Genomic DNA, 22,323 nt, shown 5'->3' with positions numbered 1-22,323 from the left:
TTTTTTCATTGTAACAACAGTTGCCAAGTGATGCTTAAGAAATTAAACAAATGAAAGTTCCTTCCATCCCCAGGAAATAACAGTTTTATGTGTACCATTCTAGAGTTCTCTAGACATTTTTCTAGGCTCATTACAAATACATATGTAGTTCTTGTTTCTTTTTTCTGTTTAATAAGATATTATACCTATGGTTCTGTAACTTTCTTTTTTGCATTTAACAATACAAAATGTTACTTTATTTCTTCCCATTTGGGTCATAGAATTTCATCTTGTTTTTTTTGGCTGTATAATATTTTATAGTTTGAATGGGTCATGGTTCTTTCATTCCAGTATTAATGAATGTTTAGGTTGTTTCTGATTTTTACTTATAAAAGAAGTCACGTTACATATCTTTGTACATTTAACTTTGCATCTGTGTATTAGTATTTCTATAGAATATATTCCTAGAAGTGGATTTGGTGAATCAAAGGGTATACACATTTCAAATGTGGATAGATACTGACAAATTCTTCTCCAAAAAGGCTTGTTCCAATTTATGTGTTTTCCCACCACCAGTATATGAAAGCTATTTGTTCATATCTTTATGCCTTACTGGACATATAAATGCAAAGTGTTTTTTTTTTTTTTTTTACCATCTGGTAAATGAAGAATTGTACTGTGCTGTTTGAAGTTACCCTTCTTGATGTATTAGTGAAATTAGTGAGCATTTTCGATTTTCCAGACTGATTGACACCAACCAATTCTGGGTCAGTTGTCTGCTGTTTGATTATTGGCCATACAAATAATGTTTATTTTTCCCCAGTAAATAATTTATTGAGCATTTGCAGTGTCTAGGGTACCCTGCTAGTTACTGTGGCAGAATGATGATTTCTTAGTTTTTAGTATGATGCTTATTTAAACTAATATTCATTTTCCTACTTCTCAGAATCTTGGATGTACTGACTTTTACCACAACCTTCTCTAAAAACTATTATTTCTGCACTCTTTTAAATAGCATATACTACGCTAATGGCTGTTGAGGTATAAACTCAAAGTTCTATGAGATAGTTTATTTAAAACAGAAAAAACATGCAAAAAAGAAATAGTTTATTTCAGAAATATAAACCTAACATTGAAATGTGGTTTTTAGGTTACCAAAATATGTATTGAAGCTTTATTATAAATATTATTTGAAATTGAGCTTTTTGATAAGTCTTTTGAATTTTTGTGCTCTTTTGTTATCTGTTGAAATAGGGAATGATCAGCTACATATACTGGCTAATCCAGAATGCTTATATATACTATATAGATACTGCTATTGGCTAGTTCCTGTAAGCTACCAAAAAGGTATTTCTCCCTTGTTTTAGAAAACCTACTGCTTCCTTTACTTGCCACAAGATGGCAGTATCACATCTTAAATTAGGGGAAAGGCCACCCAATTTAATAGAGGTTCAGATTTTCAGGACCACTGTTGCCCCAAATCTAAACATTGGTAATCTTCAACTTGGAAGCAAGTTTGTTTTAAGGTACATTTATAAACCAACATTTTGTAACTTTTTCTATGGAACAGTGCTGAAAATGGTAGGCAGGTTTGTTTCTAAATTAGCCTACAGAAGTTTATTTAACCTCAAGTCCCAATTGATTCTTTCACTTATTTTAAATTTTATCTTGTACTTCTTTTCACTATTTTAAAAATTGTGGTGAAATATATATAACGTAATATTTATTATTGTAACAATTTTAAGAGTATAGTTCTCTGACATTAAATTCACAGTGTTTTGCAACCATCACCAGTTTTTCAGCATCCCAAATATAAACTTTGTACCCATTAAGAAATAACTCTCCTCCTTCTGTCCCTTGATAACCTCTAATTTACTTTCTTTCTTTACGAATTTTCATCTTCCAGATATTTTTTAGAAGTGGAATCATACAATATTTGTTCTGCTGTGTCTGGATCCTTTCACTTAGTATAATGTTTCCAAGGGCATCCTTCTTGTAGCATAGTCAGAACTTTTTTCCTTTTTATGACTGAATAATATTCCATTTTATTTATATGTCATATTTTGTTTATCCATTTCTCTGTTGGTGGGCACTTGAGTCCTTTTGGCTATTGTGAATAATATTGTCATGTACATTGGTGTATAAGTATCTGAGTCCCTTGTATGCATTTTTGTTCATTCATAATGTTATTGTACTGATCAGCCTTCTAGGTTATGGAACTGTTGGAGGAGAAGCGGTATATAGAGACTTCTGACTACTTTTTCCCCTGATCTCATCCAGTCTCATGACATTAAATACCATCTATATGTAGCTGACTTCCAGTTTTTTTAAAATCCCCAATCCGGACTACTGTCTTAAACTCTGGACTTATATATTAACTGCCTATTTAGTCTTTGCAGTTGGATGTAAAACATCTCAGTTGGATGCTAACAAACATCTCAAGCTTAATTGGCAAAAAATAAAAATAAAAAAAGAACTTCTGCCTTTTTCCCCTCAAACCAATTCAATCCCTGCTCTTCACCATATCAGTTGATGGCAACTCTACTGGCTCAAGACAAAACCTTGGAGTCTTCTTAACTCATTGCTTTCTCTCACATCCCACTTCCAATCTGTCAGAGAATTTTAATGGTGTTCCCATCAACATAAATCTGGAATCGGGTTACTTCTCACCTTTTCTCTGCTATCATCCTGCTGTGAGCTACTATCATGTCTGCCCCTCAACCCTCTTAGCTCCCAGATAAACTGCCTTCTAAGTGGTCTCCTCACGCCCACCCCTGCCCTTCTATGATATTTACAAAACAGCAGCTAGTGCAGGCTCTTAAGTTGCAACTTACTGCTGTCCTCCCATGCTCTCATCTCAGAAGAAAACCCAAAGTCTGCAAGGACTTATATGTTCCGGCTTCTGTCACCTCTGTGACCTCATCTTCTGTCACTCTTCCCTTGCTTTCTCTGTTTCAGCCACACTGGCATCCTTGTTTATGGATCACACCAGTTTAATGTCTTTGCCCTGGCTGTTTTCTCTGCCTGGGTCACTCTTCCCTCAGATACCCATATGGTTCCTCTGCCACCTCTTTCAAGTCTTTGCTCAAATGTCAGCTTTTCAATGGTGTTCATCGTGACTTTCCTACTTAAAGTTGCAAACACCTCCCACCTAAATGCACTCACACGTCCATTCCCTCTTACTCTGCCCTGTTTTTTATCTGGGCATACCTATCACTTTTAATATATCATTTAATTCATTTATCAGTTATCCTTTTTTTGCTATTGCCCAACTTTCCTCAGTACAGTTCCACAAAGGGAGGACGTTTTTTTTTTTTTCTATTTTGTTCACTTATGATTCCCACACTCCTAGAATACTGCCTGGCACATAGACAATACTAAATAAATATTTGTTGAATGAATGCATGAATTGAACTTTGAGTAAGGGCATGCATATGAAAACTTTTACCTATGAATTTTATAGTTATGGTTTAAAAGATTTATAATATAGAGAATTGTAAGGAAATAGAGGGGAGGAGAAAGGGGGAGAAAAGGGAAAAGAAGGGGAAGGGTCTAGTTAAGGAACTAGTATAAATGACTCATGGACAGGGGCAACAGGGTGGGGGTTGACTGTTGGGGGGCAGGGCAGTGGAGAGTAAAGGGGGAAAATTGGGACAACTGTAATGAAACAACAATTTAAAAATTAAGAACATTTATTAATTGTAATTTTTATGTTGTAGCTTTTCTTAAATTTTGAGTTTAATATATGATTTCTTTTTCTAAATTTTCAGCTTCAGTTGCAGAGGATCAAAAGGGTATCATTCCTCGAGCTATCCAAGAAATATTTCAAAATGTCTCTGAAAATCCTAGCACCAACTTTAAAATAAAAGTGTCTTATGTGGAAGTGTATAAGGAAGACCTAAGAGACCTTCTAGAATTGGAGACATCTATGAAGGATATTCACATCAGAGAAGATGAAAAAGGAAACACAGGTAAAGTAGCTTACTTACATGATAGCCTTTAGCAAATAGATATGATTTAATTCAGTTTCTAGGTATATTCCAAAGACACTTTAAAAACACATAGAAGCAAAATGATTTTTTTTTTACTTTAAATTGAATAGCTAATTGATTAACAATATCAGTTAAATCACCCAGGTATTTAAACTAGTTCAACTAGTGGGTAAGATGAAGTTATTCAGTTGTAATTCAAGATAGTACTTATTTTCTATGATTGCCCCTCACCCCCCATTGACCTTAAGTGAGACTATGAAATAGTCTAAATTAGTTTTGTATTTTTTTTTTCTCTTGATTACCTCAAGATTGGGGGGGATGGCTTCTCCCTTTGGTGTTCGTCCAAGTTGATCCAAAACTCTCCTTTCTTCTTTGGTTTTTGTCCCAGTACTCCTATTAGGGGTGTTTATGTGTTTACTTCTGCATATTGACATTTACCTGTCTTTTGTGTGCTTCTCAAGGTCTGATACCCTGTGCTTAACACACATTAATCTCATGAAATATCCATTTGTTTGGAAATGGGAGAAGGCTAGAAGAGGAGGGCTAAGTACAAGTATTTTATTTTATTTTAAAGACTTTATTTATTTATTTTTATAAGATGAAAAAGGAAATACAGGTAAAGTAGCCTACTTTAGAGAGAGGGGAAGAGATGGAAAAAAAGAAGGAGAGAAATATCAATGTGTTGTTGCCTCCCATGCACCCCCAACCAGGGACCTGGCCTGCAACCCAGGCATGTGCCCTGACTGGGAATTGAATTGGCGACCCTTTGGTTTGCAGGCCAGTGCTCAATCCACTGAGCCACACCAGCCAGGGCAGAATGCAAGTATTTTAAAGAATAATACTTTCTGCTTTTCTCATTTAAAAGGTAACATGTTCAATATAGAACATTTTGAAAACATAGAAAAGTATAAGGAAGAAAGTTAAAAATCATCTTTTCTTTTTCTTTCAGAGTTCAACTTTTTATTGAATGTGTTACAAAAGAGGTTTAGTCAAAAAGACCAAAGCCCACATCATCATCAGACTCCTCAGATTCTTCCTTTGCTTCCACTTTCTTTTCCTCACCTTGGGTAGCAGCAGTGTAGGGGATAGCAGAGGTGGAGGGGGGCAGGACCTCCTGCTGGTGCAGCACTAGCTGCTAGGGCAGGTCCACCAGCCCCCGCATTACAGATGAGGCTCCCAATGTTGACATTGGCCAGAGCCTTTGCAAATAAGCTTGTCCAGAAAGGTTCAACATTTACACCAGCTCCTTTAATGAGGGCATTGATCTTATTCTCTCTCACCATCACCTGTCACATTATCACATCATGGTGCAGGGTAAAGGCCCAGGAGATGCAGGAAAGCTCCCCGACAGAGGCCATGGTGTGGGTGAGTGCTGCCAAGAGTGGTGCTAGTTGCCGAATAAAGTGAGGCTCTCCCCTGTTTCTTTTTTTATGCATGTATATTTATTTATTTACTTATTGTTTAATTAAAAAAAATTAATACTCACACAAGGATAATGCTTATGATTTTAGAGAAGAGGAAGGGAAAGAGATAGAGAAAGAGAGAGAAAGAAACAGCGATGTGAGAGAGAAACATCAGTCAGATGCTTCCTGCATGCACCCTGATTGGGGATTAAACCTGAAGCCTAGGTATGTGCTCTGACTGGGAATTGAACCCACAGCCTTTTGGTGTATGAGACGATGCTCCAACCAACTGAGCCACCTGGCCAGGACTGTATAATTGTTTCTTAATGTACTTGTGTCTCCCACATATAGTATTGCATCTAATTTTTTCACTTTATATTGTAAGCATTTTCACATTCATTAGTTTTCGACCTTGTGACTCTTTGTGGTCATGTGGTAATTTGTCTTCTGGATGTATTATAATTAACTACTATTCCATTGTTGTACATTTAGGCTGTTTCCTAATTTTCACTATTATTAATAACAAATGACTGTTCCTGAGTGTTTTCCTTTCCTTGAAAACAGTAGAACCTTCCAGGAGATAAAGGGTCTTGACAGAGGAGTGACTCTTTAAGGGAATTTCGTAGTGGCCAGGGAATCTCGTAGTGGCCAGGGAATCTCGTAGTGGCTAGGAATTTCGTAAGATGACTATAATCATTTAAACACCAGCCTGCAGGGGGCAGTAAAACTTGCCACCTTAGAAGCCCTGTCCTGTCAGCCCTGGCGTTCCTGGATGTTTGCAGAAATTGCTTTTTGTTTTGTTTTTTAGAAAGCATACATAATAGTTTATGAAATTATTAGATAATTCAATACAGTTTAATAAATTTTTTAAATCATTTTTTAATTTTAAATTACAGTGGCCATACATTATTATATTAATTTCAGGTGTACACCCCAATTATTAGACATTATATAACTTAATAAGTGATCATTCCAGTAAATCTCATACCCATCTGACACCATACATAGTTATTAACTAATATTGACTATATTTCCTGTGCTGCACTTTACATCTGCATGACTGTTCTGTAACAACCAATTTGTTCTTCTTAATCATTTCACCTTTTTCATTCAGCCTCCCAAACCCCCTCCCATCTTCCAACTGTCAAAATATTCTCTGTACCTATGAGTCTATATCTGTTCATCTTGTTTGTTTATTTTGATTTATAGATTCAATTATTGATATATATATTTATTGCCACTTTTTTGTTCATATTTTTTATCTTTTTTTCTTAAAGAAAACCCTTTAACATTTCATATACTACTGGTTTGGTGGTGATCAACTCCTTTAGCTTCTTCTTGTCTGGGAAGCTCTTTAGCTGTCTATTCTAAATGATAGCTTTGCTAGGTAGAGTAATCTTGGTTGTAGGTCCCTGCTCTTCATGACTTGGAATATTTCTTACCAATTCCTTCTAGCTTGCAAAGTTTCTTTTGAGAAATCAGATGACAGTTTTATAGGAACTCTCCTGTAGGTAACTAACTGCTTTTCTCTTGCTGCTTTTAAGATTCTCTCTTTATTTTTAACCTTTGGCATTTTAATTATGATGTGTCTTGGGGTGGGCCTCTTTGGGTTCATCTATTTGGGACTCTGTGCTTCCTGGACTTGCATGTCGGTTTCCTTCACCAAGTTAGGGAAGTTTTCTGTCATTATTTTTTTAAATAGGTTTCCAGTTTCTTGCTCACTCTCTTCTCCTCCCAGCATCCCCATGATGGAAATGTCAGTTCATTTAAAGTTGTTCCAGAGGCTCCTTACATTATACTTGTTTTTTGTATTCTTTTTTTTCTTTTTGCTGTTCTGATTGGATGTTTTTTTCTTCCTTATATTCCAAATCACTATTTGATTCTGGGCTTTATCCATTTTACTGTTGTGTCCTGTAAGTTATTCTTTATTTCAATTAGTGTATCCTTTATTTTTGACTGGTTCTTTTTCACACTGTTGAGGTTCTCACTAAGTTCCTTGAGCATCCTTATAACCAGTGTTTAGAACTCTGCATCTAGTAGATTGCTTGTCTCCATTTTGTTTATTTCTTTTTCTGGAGTTTTGTTCAGTCCTTTCATTTAGGTCACATTTGTCTCTTCATTCTGTCAGCCTCCCTCTGTTTTTATGTATTAGGTAGAGCTGCTATGTCTCCTGGGCTTGGTAGAGTTGGCCCAATGTAGCAGCTGTCCTGTAGGGTCCAGTGGCACAGCCTACCCTATCACCCAAGCTGGGTAATTGAGGTGCACCTCCATGTGGGCTGTACACCCTCCCCTTGTAGTAAAGCCTTGATTGCTGTTGGCACGTCATTACGTGGGATTTACCCTGACTGATCAGCTGCAAGAATTTGCTGTGACCACTGATCACTGACCTCTGACCACCATGCAGGATCAGCTGCAGGGGTCCACTCTATTGAGCAGGACTTACTTCAGCAGGGCTCAGGTGCCTGCTGAGTTTGCCCCTTGAGTATGTCTCTTGTGGAGGTGGTTGGGTGGTGGTGCTTCAATATTGTCTGAAGCTGTCCAGTGGGTGCACTGGCTCTGGGGCCTCTTGGGAAGTGCAGGCTAAGGTCAGCCACTGCCTGTGTTCTGCCTGGGGCCACCTGGCATGAGCTACAAAGTGATCTCTAGATGGCTTTTACTTGTGCTGGGCTTAGAGGTGCCCAGGCAAGGCCAAACTGGAACCAAAGCCCACTGCTGTTCGTCCCAGGCCTGGGGCCACTTAGTGAGACATATGGGGTTTGCTAAGTCCAGAGGCTCCTTGTTTGAGAGAATTTAGGAAAATTTAGCATAAGCCAAGACAAGCCATTTGGATAGAAAAGCCACTGGAAACACCATGGGTGGGCCCAAAAGTTTTGTGGGGCATGGCCTCAGGGAATCACTCAGGCAGGGTCAACAGTGTGAGCCCTGTCAGGGGAGGGCTCAGAAAAGGAAATATGGCCTCTCTCAGCACTTCTTTCTGGGAGAAAGCTGCTCCTCCAGTTCTTGCCCTGATGCCAAACAATTTAGTTCCTGCCTGTATATCTCTGGTGTCTTTCAAGCTGCTGCCCATGTGCCAGAGCTCAAAGGGAGTGAGTTTGAGTAAGTCTATGTGTGGGCACTTTAAGAGAATCTGCCTGGGACTCCAGAAGCTTCCATCTTCCTCAGCCTTAATCGCCACTGGTTTTTATAGCCACTGGTTTTTATAGCCAGAAGTTATGGGGACTTCTCTTCCTGGCTCTGGAACCCTGGGCTGAGGGGCCTGCTGTGGGGCTGGGATCCCTTGATCCTCAGGGAGGACCTCTGCAGCCTAGATATTTCTCCAGAATTTTATTGGCTACATAGTTCTAGGACTTCCATCAACTTGATTTCAGGTGGTTGTGAATGATGGTTGTTCTGTAGTTTAGTTGTAATTTTGATGTAGTTGTGGGAGGAGGTGAGTGTGTACTTAACACTGCCATCTTGACCCCAGTTTATTTTTTCTGGACAGAATTCAAACTCATGTTTTGAGCTTCTGTATCTTATGAAATATAATTACTGGATGTTTTTATTTTTTATTTAAAATAATACATTTATTTAAAATCATCTCACAGTATAAAAGTGTAAACTGTCACTCCTGATAAACTTAATGATCAAAATATTCCATAGCCTATATCAATCTTTCACAAATTTTGGAAGGATATAACAAATTGCAATATATCTTATGTATAATGTCCTACTCACAACCAAAATGCATTTGTTTGACATATGTATTGAGTTCCTGTGTGTGAAACAGTGGTTGGTATCTAATCTGGTTGCTGCACAATTATCATCACATTTGAAGCTTTTAAAAAAATACTGGTTTCTGGGCTTAACTTTTCAGAGATGCCAAAGAATTTGTCTGGAAAGGGGCCTGGGTATGGGTACTTTCTTTTTTATAAAGCTCCCAGGCGATTGGCAGTTAGGTTTGAAAACCAAAGATAATACTAAGCTATAGCCTAACATTAGAAAAACCTTATAAAATTTATGCCATGATTTATAGTTACATTGTTATATTTTATAATTACTAATATTTTAGTACTGTCGGTAGTGCAGGTACTTTAGAACTTTAAATGAACTGGGTTTAAAAAGGTGTGATGGTGGAAATAATGTAAGCAAAATGATTATTTTTCAAAGAAACAGTGGCATGATAGGATCTGATTGAAAAGAAAATACACCACTGTAATTTGAGCTCAGAATTAGGAGTTTTACCGCTTTGGTTCAAATCCAAAATCTACCTTCTCCTTTCTGAAATATTTTGGATATAAACAGATAATGTGGGTAATAGTAATCTTAGGTTATTTTTTGGTTCTTATTCTGCTGTTGAAATAGAAACTTTGTTGCTTGTTTTGAATTGCCATCTCATTGGTTTATACCTTTCGCTTTGATGTTATGTAGGGCATACCTCTTTTTAAAATGAATATTTATACTGAAATTTTCACCTATTATTGGTTGGTATTCCGCAATATCGAAAAACCTTAAACCTAATGAGAACTTGAGTAATAAACAAAACGCAAGAAACTAATTTTTAAAAATGAACTGTTACTGATTATTTTGCATTATATATTCAATTAATCTATTACCTTTTAATTAATCCAGTAGACTACCAATCAAATACTGGAATAAAGAGGGTTTTTTGTCAGCTATTTTACTTATTTTATTATTTTTTTAATCCTACCTGAGGATATTTTATTATTGATTTTAGAGAGAGTAAGGGGGTGGGGAGAAACATCTATGTGAAAGAGAAACATTGCTCAGTTGCCTTCTCATATGCATCCACACTGGGATCGAACCTGCCACCTAGGTATGTGCCCTGACTGGGAATCAAATCTGCTACTCTCTGTTATATGGGAGGGCGCTCCAACCAACTGAGCCACCTGGCCAGGGCTTGTCATCTATTTTAAGGGATTGAGTGGGATATATGACTGCAAAGAAACAAGATCATTAAAAATGATATACAGTATGATATCTTTTAGAGTTTAAACATAAAAACAAGTGCTTTCTGTAAAATGTTCCTTTGGGAGATTATCTAAAATTATTGAATGTTGCTGCTGTTACTATTATTTGAAATAATATTGATTTTTTAAAAGGGACTGTCTTAGCTGGGTAGTCTAGCAAATGATAACTGTTGTGTGGTTAATTTACCTATACTGGATTTTGATTAAAACTTGATTTAAAAACTTTCTGTTTTAAGTGATTGTGGGGGCCAAGGAATGCCAGGTGGAGAGTGCAGATGAAGTGATGAGCCTGCTGGAGATGGGGAATGCAGCCCGGCACACAGGTACCACCCAAAAGAATGAACACTCCAGCAGATCGCATGCAATTTTTACAATCAGCATTTGTCAAGCTGTAAAAAACACAGAGGGAGCTGAAGATGGATCGTGGTGTCCTCGTCAGCATATTGTCTCAAAGTTCCACTTTGTGGATTTGGCTGGATCAGAAAGAGTAACGAAAACAGGGAATACTGGCGAACGGTTCAAAGAATCCATTCAGATCAACAGTGGGTTGCTAGCTTTGGGAAATGTAATAAGTGCTCTGGGGGACCCACGCAGGAAGAGTTCACATATTCCATATAGGGATGCTAAAATTACCCGACTTCTGAAAGATTCCCTGGGAGGCAGTGCCAAGACTGTCATGATTACTTGTGTCAGCCCATCTTCCTTGGATTTTGATGAATCCTTAAATTCTCTCAAATACGCCAACAGAGCACGCAACATCAGAAACAAACTCACCTTAAATTTCAGCCCTGAGTCAGACCGGATGGACGAAATGGAATTTGAGATTAAGTTGCTTCGAGAAGCTTTGCAAAGCCAACAGGCTAGTAGTATCAGCCAAACCAGCCAGATCCATCGAGAGGGGACTCCTGATAAAAACAAGATCCTTTCCCTTGAGGAACAAGTAACTCAGCTCCAAGGAGAATGTCTTGGTTATCAAAATTGTATAGAGGAAGCCTTCAGCTTCCTGGTGGAGTTAAAAGATGCTGTCAGACTAAACCAAAAGCAACAACAAAAACTGCAAGAGTGGTTTAACATGACCCAGGAGGTCAGGAAGGCACTTCTTACCTCATTCAGAGGAAGCCAAGGAGTTGGAAACCTGGAAGAAGGACCACAGCATGTTACAGTTATCCAGCTGAAGCAAGAGCTGAAGAAATGCCAGGTACTTAGACACCGGTTTTATAAAATAACTTGTTTAAGGCTTAAATTTATTTGGGGTGAGTAGGAGTCATTGTAGAATTTCAGAAAAGTTTTTAAAGGATTACATGTGAAAGCTCATTTGGCTTTGCTCTGTTTCACCCTTTCCTGTTGCTGTCTCTTCATAATTCATACCTTCCATGGTTTCTCCTTTTCTCTCCAGTGAAGTGATTTTAATTTGTTATGTTTATTAACTATAATCTTGTGAACCCTGTCATTAAATTTAGAGGATGAAAAGAAACACAGTTTCAGGAACAAAATCAAGTTATACTTTACTGAGTTTTATCCCTCTATGGGTCAGTGGTTCTTGAAAGAAAAAAATACTTCATCCCTTGAATTTGAAGTACTGATTTTTTTAAACAAATCATGATATTTGATAATATTTAAGAAATGTAGGTATGTACATGTATATGTATTGCATATATGTATATTGAGTTCAGAATTACATTTCCCCACTTTTCATTCAAAAAACATTTATTGAGTGAAGATTATGTGTCACAAGAGAAACAGTGGAGAACAAGACCTACCTACTTCTGCTTATGTGGAGTTTGCAATTTGGTGGGCAAATGGATATTCTCCCAGTTTTTTAAACTAGGAAAACATAGTTAGAAATCTTTACTCAATACCTTCTTATATATAGATTAGAAAAAAACCAGTTGTATTATTCTGTAATATAGCAGTTTTTGAACTTTTTGTTTGTATATTTCTTAAAATCAAGTTTTCCCATTGTATCTATAGATATTTAACATATTAGTATTCAAACAGAAATTTACACTATTCAAAACTAATAGTAATAATCTGGTTATATGACAATATACAGAACATTTTTCATGGAAAATAATGTTTTCAGAAACAAAAAATTCATAAGAATGAAATTGTTTTACATTTTTGCACATCTCTTTAAATAGCTGGCTTAATAGAAGGCAGGTGGATTTTCATATCTGCTTCAGTATTCAATTTGTTACAATATGTTGTTTTTGTTGAAGTATATGAAGAAAACCCAGCATCATTTAGATTTGTAGTTGGAAGGGAGGAATACTTAATGCTTTTTGTAGATAATTGTGGATAGTCTTTGAAGTTACACCAAAACTCAACAAGTAGAAAGTTGATAAAGGTTACTTGGGATTGAAACTGTTACATTAAGGTCTATACCTTAAAATGCATTAGTCCCTATCTTGTGCTTTGCATGGCTCTTGTATTCACACCTGATTTTGAATCATCATGCATTGGTCATTTGGAAAATACTTGTTTACTAAGTTGTGCAGACATTCCTGATGTTGACACATCTTATAACACAATATCAAAAAATCACATTCAGTACTATCAGTACTGATCTCACCACCAAAGTCTTTTAAGTATTGAAAGCTGTCGTCTTGCTCACAGTAGCAGAAATGTTTTCCCAAACTCTATTTTTTGCATGAAACTTTGAGTTTTATCATTTGTAACAAATACTGTTCATTGTTTTCCTTGAAAATTATGGTTCTCATTTTTTAGAAAATGTCTGCCATATACCCGTTTGAATAATAATAGTTTTTCTGTCATTCTTAGGGCAAAAGACAGCACCCTGTGAAAAAGTGGCAAGTTTAGCTTGCACCTCAAACAATTGCACAAAATTGTTTACCACAGACAACTATTGCCCTTCGGTAGACAGCAGCACTGCTTTATGCATACCTCCCATTTTGTCACGTTAAATACTAAAAATAAACAAATAAAAAACCTGCAATGGTTGAGATTTAATACAATAATTTTATTGCTTTATTAAGATATTCTTAAGTAAAACTGTTATTTGTATTGTGAGCACATGGCAGTGAAGTGCAGTTTGGTGATGCTTCTTTTATTTGTGTTAGTGAACAATTTTACCCACCATTGCTCTTGTACTGTCAGAGCAAATGTAAATATGGTGAAAAAAGGCAAATATTATCTTAGTATTATAAGAAAAATAGTTTTGACCTCATGGACATCCATGTAAGGGACATACTGAAAGGGTCTCTTTTGCATACACTATGAGAACTGCTGCTCTATTATAAAGCTTTTGATATTTAACTCTATTTAAAATCATGGCTTTTTAAAAAGACAGTACTTTTCCCCTTTTTCCCAGATAGAGCAGGTCTGACTCTTTCTCATTGGTATGAGAAACTGCTGTACAGATAATTGGAGTCTCCAAGTTTGGGACACACAAGTTGGTGATAGGAAGTGGTTTTCTTCATGCATCTCAAGTGGCTGAAATTGGAAGTTCATAAAACCCACTGCGTGGGTGTAGGGTGGGTAGTAGCTTACTCTCTCCATCTGTTGGAAACTATAAATTTAAACTTGCTACAGCTTAGAAACTGTCAGATAATGTTAAAACCTTGGTTTTTGCTATTAGTCTATTAGAACTCTGCATCCCTTCAAAAATACTTCTTAAGGAACTTTTTTGCTTTTTAAATTTCAAATGTTAAATTCAAGAACAGTACTGAGTATGAATATACTCAATCAACAGTTAAACACTTTTAAATAAATAATAGACAATAAAACTGTTGTTTTTAAAGCATATGTAAAAGCATATGCAGCACTGGGAGAGAAATTATAAGCTTCTCAAATGGACCATTAATTGTCGATAGAAGAAGAATATTAACTGATGGGAATTACAGTTATATTTTATTTTATAGAAGAGAGAAGTCATAGAGGTTATATAAATATATAGGGTGATAAGGACTATCAGTGTCATGTGTTTCCTCCTCATTTGGTTATTTGAGAATCCCAAGCAGAAAAAGAAGGGACTTGCTCAAAACCCTCTGTGAACCTGTGGCAAAATCAAGGCTGGCCTCAGCCCGTGGGTTCCCAGTGCAGAGGCCTATCACCTCCATGCTGCTGCCTAAGGAATCACATACATATTGATTTTTTGTGAGTTAAACCTTATCTGTAAAGTGAACACTATTTTGTAAACCAACTACTTGTTCTTGTCTTTTCCTGTGGCTTAGGCTTTGGACCCAGATAGGATCTGGGGCTGAATGCTGAATGTGAGGAGTTTGGTTTATCCACTGAATCATCTTGGGAAAAGGTTTTAATCTCACCAAACTCCAGATTCTTCATGAAACAGGAAACATATCTGTTCAATGAGATATTTTTAAAATGCCAAGTATTAGTTTTCTTTCTGTTTAATTTAAAAATTATATTAAAAGTATTACTTGCATATCCCAATTCATTTAAAAATTTGTGCAATTCATTAGAAACTAAGAAAAGTATTTGTTTAACCATATTTTCAGACATCTTCAAAATACATCTCTTTATAGAGAAAGTGTACAAAAAATAGCAAATATTTTTTATTTAAACATATGTGGTTTATTTCCGGGTTTTGGCACCAAAAACAAAACAGAACAAAACAAAAATCCACATGCATTCTTATACTCTATAGAGTCAGTTTGGAAAATGTAACCTTTGATTTTTAAAAATCTACAATAAAATCTCATGGAAATTACAGCAAACTTGTGAAAACCTTATTGAATGTACTCTAGAACCTGAGTAACTCGTTTTCATTTTAAAAGGCATAAAATAAAAATCAGGAGAATCTTCTAACCTTTATGATAATTCTTATGTTATAGCAGTGATAGCTCCTTTCAACTGTTTCTGCCTTCCTTATAAGAAACCAGAAAATAATTTGAAAATGAATAGGGTAAGAAAAATTTTAAGAGACATTGTCAGACTGTCATTAAATCACTGCTTTTGTGGTATTATGTGGGCTCTCTTGAATATTTTCCATGGTGAATCTCTTGTGCTTTCTTTCCTTCCTCCCAGTGTGCTCTGGCTGCTGATGAAGTAGTATTTAATGAGAAGGAACTAGAGGTGAAGGAACTAAAGAATCAAGTGCAAATGATGATGCAGGAAAACAAAGGACATGTTCTATCTTTGAAAGAGGCACAAAAAGTGAATAGATTGCAGGTAGAGTTTCTTAATGCATCTAGCTCTATAGATTTAATTTGACTAGTCACTAAATTAATAAATAGAATAGCATTTAAATGATAAGTTGAAATGTTTACAAAATAGTTTTGAACACAGGAACCTAAAAAGAATTTAATTATAGTTTTTCCCCTAATATCAGTATAAAGGGAAAACATTTTCACTGTTAGTTTAACTAACATTGTTCTCTTCTCTTCATACTTTCCCCTTTCATTGTTTGCCAAGGGAACAGGCAATGTGATATTGTTAGAAGTTGGACGGTAGGTAATGATGAAAATAATACAGAACTTTTGTGGCCCTGTCATTGGAATGAGCCCACTTTTTAAGTCCCTTAAGGACCAGATGGCAAGTCTGGGTGCCACCAGTAGCAAAAGTAGGTTCACAGTTGTGAGTATATGAAACGCAGAGTTTATTCTTATATTATTATTTATTCTTGTATTATATATTTTTCCATAGGAACAACTGTAAACCTACTTTTACGTACCCCTGTATATTCTGGGTATGATGAGCTCTTTATAAGTTATATGGTTCCAAATATTTTTTCTCTTTCTGTGGCTTTTTACTCTCGACGACATCTTTTATGAAAAGACATATTGTAATCAAATTCAAAAATCTTTTTCTCTATGGTTAATTATGTTTGTGCTCTAACAAGCCTTTCCTTGGAGGGTATTTTCTATATCATCTTCTAGGAGCTTTGTTGTTTTGCCTTTAACATTTAGTTCTACAGTACTTCTGTAATTGATTTTTGTGTATGGGGTAAAGTAAGCATCTTTTTTTCCTCCATGTAGATATCCATTTGTCCTGTCACCATTTATTGAAAAGACCATCCTTTCACCACTGTTCTGAGTACTATCTTTGTCATAAGTCAAGGCTCATTTGTACCTGAACTTATTATCTATTTTTGGAATTTATGCTGTGTCCTTGGTTTGTCTATCCTTGAGTCAATATATCACACTTCTTATTTATCGTACGTTCATAATTGGTCTAGATATTCAGTGAAGCAAGGCCTTCTGTTTGGTTCTCCTAACCTCTAAGAATGTCTTGGTTGTTCCATATAAATTTTAGCATCAGCTGTCTAGTGCACAAAAGTACCCACTTTTTGTGATTTTGATTGGGATTGTGCTATTTATAGGTCCATTTGGGAAAAATTGACATCTTTTGATTGTGAGTCTTCTAATCTATGAGCATGGTATTTCCTTCATTTACTTAGGTTTCCTTTGGTTTTTCTCAGTAATGTTTGCATGTGTGTAGAAGTATTGCACATCTTTTGTTACACTCATTTCTAGACACTTGTGTTTTTTTAATGTGACTAAATGGAATCTTTTTAAAATTTCATTTTTTAATTGTTCATAGTTATAAATATATTGATTTTTGTATATTGATATATCCAGCAACCTGACTAAATTCACTTTTTAAAAATTATATTTTATTGATAATGCTATTATAGTTGTCCTAATTTTTCTCCCTTTGACACCCTCCACCTACCACACCCGACCTCTCTCAGGCAATCCCCACACCATTGTTCATGTCCATGGATCATGCGTATAAGTTCTTTGGCTACTCCATTTCCTATAGTATACTTCGATCCCCGTGGCTATTCTGTAACTACCTACTTGTACTTCTTAATCCCTTCACCTCTTCACCCACTACCCACATCCCCCTCCCCCATCTGGCAGCCATCAGTTTGCTCTCCACATTCATGATTCTGTCTCTGTTCTTGTTTGCTTAGTTTGTTTTTTAGATTCAATTGTTGATAGATATATATTTATTGCCATTTTATTGTTCATAGCTTTGATCTTCTTTTTCTTAAATTAGTCCCTTTAACATTTCATATAATAATGGTTTGGTGATGAGGAACTCCTTTAGTTTTTTTCTTTTCTGGGAACCTCTTTATTTGCCCTTCCATTCTAAATGATAGCTTTGCTGGGTAGAGCAATCCGAGCTATAAGTCCCTGCTTTTCATGACTTTGAATATTTCTTGCCAATCCCATCTAGCCTGCAAAGTTTCTTTTGAGAAATCAGATGACAGTCTTATGGGAACTTCCCTGTAGGTAACTAACTGTTTTTCTCTTGCTGCTTTTAAGATTCTCTCTTTATCTTTAACCTTTGGCATTTTAATTATGATGTGTCTTGGAGTGGGCCTTGTTGTGTTCATCTTGTTTGGGACTCTCTGCACTTCCTAGACTTGTATGTTTATTTCCTTCACCAAGTTTGGGAAGTTTCCTGTCATTATTTTTTCAAATAGGTTTCCAATTTCTTGCTCTTTTTCTTCTCCTTCTGACACCCCTATGCTGCAAATGTTGGAATGCTTTCTTTAATTCTGCAGTTGTCAGACTTCCATTCAACTCGATTTGTCAGACTTCCATTCAACTTGATTTCTGGTGGTTCTGTGTGAAGGTTGTTCCATAGTTTAGTTGTAATTTTGATGTGGTTGTGCGAAGAGGTGAGCCATTTTTACCTATGCCTCCATGTTGACTGTAAGTCCTAAATTCATTTTTTAATTCTAATATTTCTGTAAATTCTTTTGGATTTTTGTTTCTAATTGTGTCATCTGCAGCTGATAACAGTTTTATTTCTTTTATAATCCTTATACCTTTTTCTTTTTCTTACCTTTCTTCATTGGCTGGGATCTTCAATACAGTGTTAAATAATAGTGGTGATAGCAAGTGTCTTTGTCTTGTTTCCAGTTAGAGAGGAAAAGCTTTCACTATTAAGTACCATGTTAGCTGTGGCTCTTTTTATTTACCTTTTATCAAACCAAAGCAGATTTCTTTGCTGAGAATTTTTATTATGACTGGATATTAAATTTTATCATATGATATTTGTTTATCATGAGTGTTCTCCTTTATTCTGTTAATGTGGTGAATTATATTGATTTTTCTAACTTTAAACCAGTCTTGCATTCCTGGAATAAATATGTGTTTTTTTGGTCATGATGTATTGTTGTATCAGGGTCCCCAAGACCACCCTCAGGCTGGATGATGCACTAAGGGGACTCAGCATTAGTCATGTTCGTGGCTAAGATTTATTATAGTGAAAGGAGAGCAGTGATCAGCAAAGGAAAGAAAAGATACATAGAGCAAAGTCTGGAAGTAACCAGGTACAAAATTAAAATTACAAGAGTTTTCTCCCAGTGGAGTCACATGGATGTGCTTAATTCCCCCAGCAGTGAGTGTCACAACACATGTGAAATGGTGTTTACCAGGGAAACTCTGAAGAGACTCATTGCCTACAGTTTTTATTGAAAGGTAGTCATGAAGGCACTCTCCACCCAGCATGTACCAGAGTTCCTGAATACCAAAAGGAGGGCAGGTGTTCAACATAGACCACATTGTCTGCACAAATAATTTGAGCACACTGAGTCACTCTTATTTAAGCTTGTCGTTACCTACATTCCACTTTCAGCTCAAAATATTTCCTAATTTTTATTTTGACTTTTTTTCTTTGACCTACGGGTTATATATTTATTTACAACACATTGAGGATTCTTAAAAGTTAATTTTTAGCTTAATTGCATTGTGGTCCCTGTGATTTCAGTGCTTTGAATATGTTGAAATTTGCTTTATGGCTCAGTATGAGTCCAATTTTTGTAGATATTACAGATGTACTTGAAAAGGAAGTGTTTCTGTAATATTGGGGCTGTTAATTCTGTTAATCCTGTTATCCAGATCTATATTTTTATTCATTTGTTAGGGTCTTTTTGTTATATCGATATTTAGAGTGATGTTAAAATCTCCCGCTATGATTTTGAATTTGTCTTACTTCCTTGTGAAGTACTGAAGTATGTTGAAGCTGTGTTATTAAGTATGTAGAAATGTGGAATCATTACATCATCATAGTGAGTGGACCTTTTAAAAAAACTATTTTCACTTCTTTTTATCTCCTGTTATGGTTTTGCCTTGAAGCCCATTTTGATATGATTATAGCTATGCCAGCTTTCTTTTACACAGTGTCTTTTTTTTCCATCTTATTTTTAATCTTTCTGTGTCTATTTTACTTTTGTTTCTTGTTAGCAGCAGGTTAGGTAATTTTATAATCTTCTCTGACAGTCTTTATCTTTTAATTTGATTACTTAGTTTGTTTTTGAATTTAACATAGTTACTATTATGTTTTGGTTATAATCCCACCGTTATACTTTTTATGTATTTTCCCTGTTCTGTGTTCCCTTTTCTCTCCTTTCTTACCTTCTTTTGTATTGTGTATTTTAAATTTTAACTTTATTAGCTTGAAAGTTGTACTTTTACTCCTTTTTTTAGTGGTTATCCTAGAGAGTAAACCATGCATCCTTGTCTTCATAAAGTTTAGTATTAATTGGTGCTTTTACCCTTTTCCCAGACCATGTAAGGACTCCATTTAACACCTGCCCTCAACTTATGTACTATTTTGTTGTGTATTTGAATTACCTGTATGCATGATTTTTAAATAAGGTTGCATTTTTATAGCTCAGCATTAACACAGCGAAACTTTAGGCTTTAAAAAATTTAAAACAGTATTACATGTGAAATGCTAAAATGAATGACAATTTCTTGTTTATATAAATTTGTTCTTGTAAAACAAAGATTGATGTTAGCGCTTTCTGGATTGGATATACTGTAAACGTTTTTTACAGGATACATAAAAAGTACACACACACACACACACACACACACACACCTCCCCTCCCCCTACCTGTACACAATATGTCCTACCTTTGATTTCCAAGCTCTCCTTTCTCCCAGGACTATCAGTTGCCTGTCTTCTATCTCTTTGTGCTTTCAGCTTTCTTTTTACTAAGTAAAGGCTTTCACTTCACTGCACCTGCTGCCACTTCTGTCGCCTTTGCTGCCACCTGTGCTATTTTCCGCTCTTCCTCCAGTTTTGAACTTCCTTGTCTCTTGTTACTTCTTGAATTTCACTCAAGAAGTCCAAACTTTTATAAAGCTCAGCTAATCAGAGTGCCTCAGTTTGGCAAGCTGACTAGTCACAGTGTATGGAGCCTTTTTTTTTGAGTATTTAACTCTATGCCGTATTTGTTGCTTACTATTCAAAGGTGTTTACCACTCAGAACAATCCTAGATACCTGTGAACACCAGAAGGCTAGTCTTTGGATAAATGAGGCTTTTCTGGACTCTTAAGGAACTTGTGACTTACAGTTGTGATTTTGGTCAATATACAATTTATTTTTTATCATTATCTACACATATACTGAGGATCTCTATTTTTAAAATTTTCATTTATTTTCTACAAAGAATGAAAAAATAATAGAACAACAACTTCTTGTGGATCAACTGAGTGAAGAACTAATGAAACTTAACCTCTCAATGACTTCTTCAGCTAAGGAAACTTGTGGAGATGGGCCAGATAACAGGATACCTGAAAAGAGACCATATACTGTACCATTCGATACTCATTTGAGGGATTATATTTATATCCCAGCAAGATCAGATGCCGGGAAGGTAAAGTCTAAACATTAACCTCTTTCTTATTTTGAGATCTTAAAAATATTATATGTAACATAATATCACAGTGTATTTGTATAGTCTCAGCAGATATGCTTGGTTTCTGTTTGGTTTTATGGACTTTGTGTATTCGTTTAACCATATCATGCTTCTTTTTAGTAAAAATATCAATAAATAGGAGAATGTATGATTATGTTTGGAAGGAGTAGTTGAAGATAATATCTATATTCATTAAGGAGGAAAAGCTATCCTTTGCAGTCATATTTTCAGACATGACTCCGTCGTCGTCGGCAGCCGTCCGTCTCGAGAGACGATGGTGTAGCTTCTTAAGAGTCCATCTGCACCGCCGAGAATGGCTGTGCAGTCCGACTCGGGAGTGACATGGTATCTGTCTCCTCCCATGTTGAATCGACATCTTGCGATGACGCTGAAGCTACAGAGCCTGGGCAGGGTGATATGGAGGGTCTGCTGTTGCCCATGCAGCAGACCCCCCCTCTCTTCGCAGCTGAAGGATCCAAGGGAAAGACGGAGTCAATACAGCTTGGCTTCAGGTGCGCCGCAGGAGTTGCCGGTGTTGACTACAACGTCAAACCGCCTTAGGGACTCCGGCTCCGGATTTTCTGTCGGGGTTTACTCCCTCAGCCTTTCCCCTGAAGAGGTATGCCGCAAGGCAGCGGAGGTTTTTTGGAGTCAGAGTTTTCCTAAGGCTGATATATTCATGAATTTTTTTCTTTCTTTAACCACACCAAGTTGAGATGAGGTTGGAGGTTATTTCTTTGACTTATTTGGTTTGTCTTATTCTTTTCTTTTTTTTTAAAAGGCTTTATTTATTTATTTTTAGAGAGAGGGAAAGGGAGGTAGAAAGAGAGGGAGAGAAACATCGATGTGAGAGAGAAACATCGATCCGTTGCCTTTTGTACATTCCCCGACCGGGGGCTGAACCTGCAACCTAGGCACTTGCCCTGACCCCTGACTGGGAATCGTACTGGTGACCTTTCACATTGCAGACGACACCCAACCAGCTGAGCCACACTGGTCAGGGCAGTTTTTTTCAAAATGACATTTATGTGTTACTTAATCTTGCCAACCTGCCATATCAAGACTGTGTAAAGCACAGTATAAACTTTAAAATATTTTTTAAAATTTTATTTATTTAATTTTTATTTATTTATGAATGTGTATAAATATACGCACACATATTTCTCTTGAAAAATCATCAAGTAATCTCTACTATGGAAAAGACTAATTAGAAGATTCATGAATTTTGGTTTTTGTTGATTGATTTTATGATGGGAAATGATTTGTGTGAGATCTATGTGATGATTACAGTCAAAGGGATAAGAAATATGTGAAATGTCATAGACTTTGCAAT

The 22,323-nt window shown here is 36.1% G+C and overlaps 1 protein-coding gene and 1 pseudogene across 2 annotated transcripts in view; one reads left to right on the top strand and one right to left on the bottom strand.

The window, feature by feature from the left end:
* Window positions 1-22,323, top strand: part of KIF27 (kinesin family member 27) — a 90,836-nt gene that overhangs the window by 2,500 nt on the left and 66,013 nt on the right. The window contains exons 2-5 of one of the 2 annotated variants that reach the window (XM_090275883.1): window positions 3,750-3,950; window positions 10,581-11,542; window positions 15,352-15,495; window positions 20,742-20,948. In XM_090275883.1, the coding sequence (XP_090132009.1) occupies window positions 3,750-3,950; window positions 10,581-11,542; window positions 15,352-15,495; window positions 20,742-20,948 (1,514 nt within the window). The remainder of the gene's footprint in view (window positions 1-3,749; window positions 3,951-10,580; window positions 11,543-15,351; window positions 15,496-20,741; window positions 20,949-22,323) is intronic. The other variant, XM_090275884.1, reaches the window with a different exon arrangement.
* Window positions 4,957-5,329, bottom strand: LOC150013244 (large ribosomal subunit protein P1 pseudogene; annotated as a pseudogene).

Source organism: Furipterus horrens, unplaced genomic scaffold, assembly GCF_987537825.1.
Source record: "Furipterus horrens unplaced genomic scaffold, mFurHor1.1.pri manual_scaffold_4, whole genome shotgun sequence".
Lineage (NCBI taxonomy): Eukaryota > Metazoa > Chordata > Mammalia > Chiroptera > Furipteridae > Furipterus > Furipterus horrens.
The sequence above is the reverse complement of the archived record's forward strand: the minus strand, read 5'-3'. Positions and strand labels throughout refer to the sequence as shown.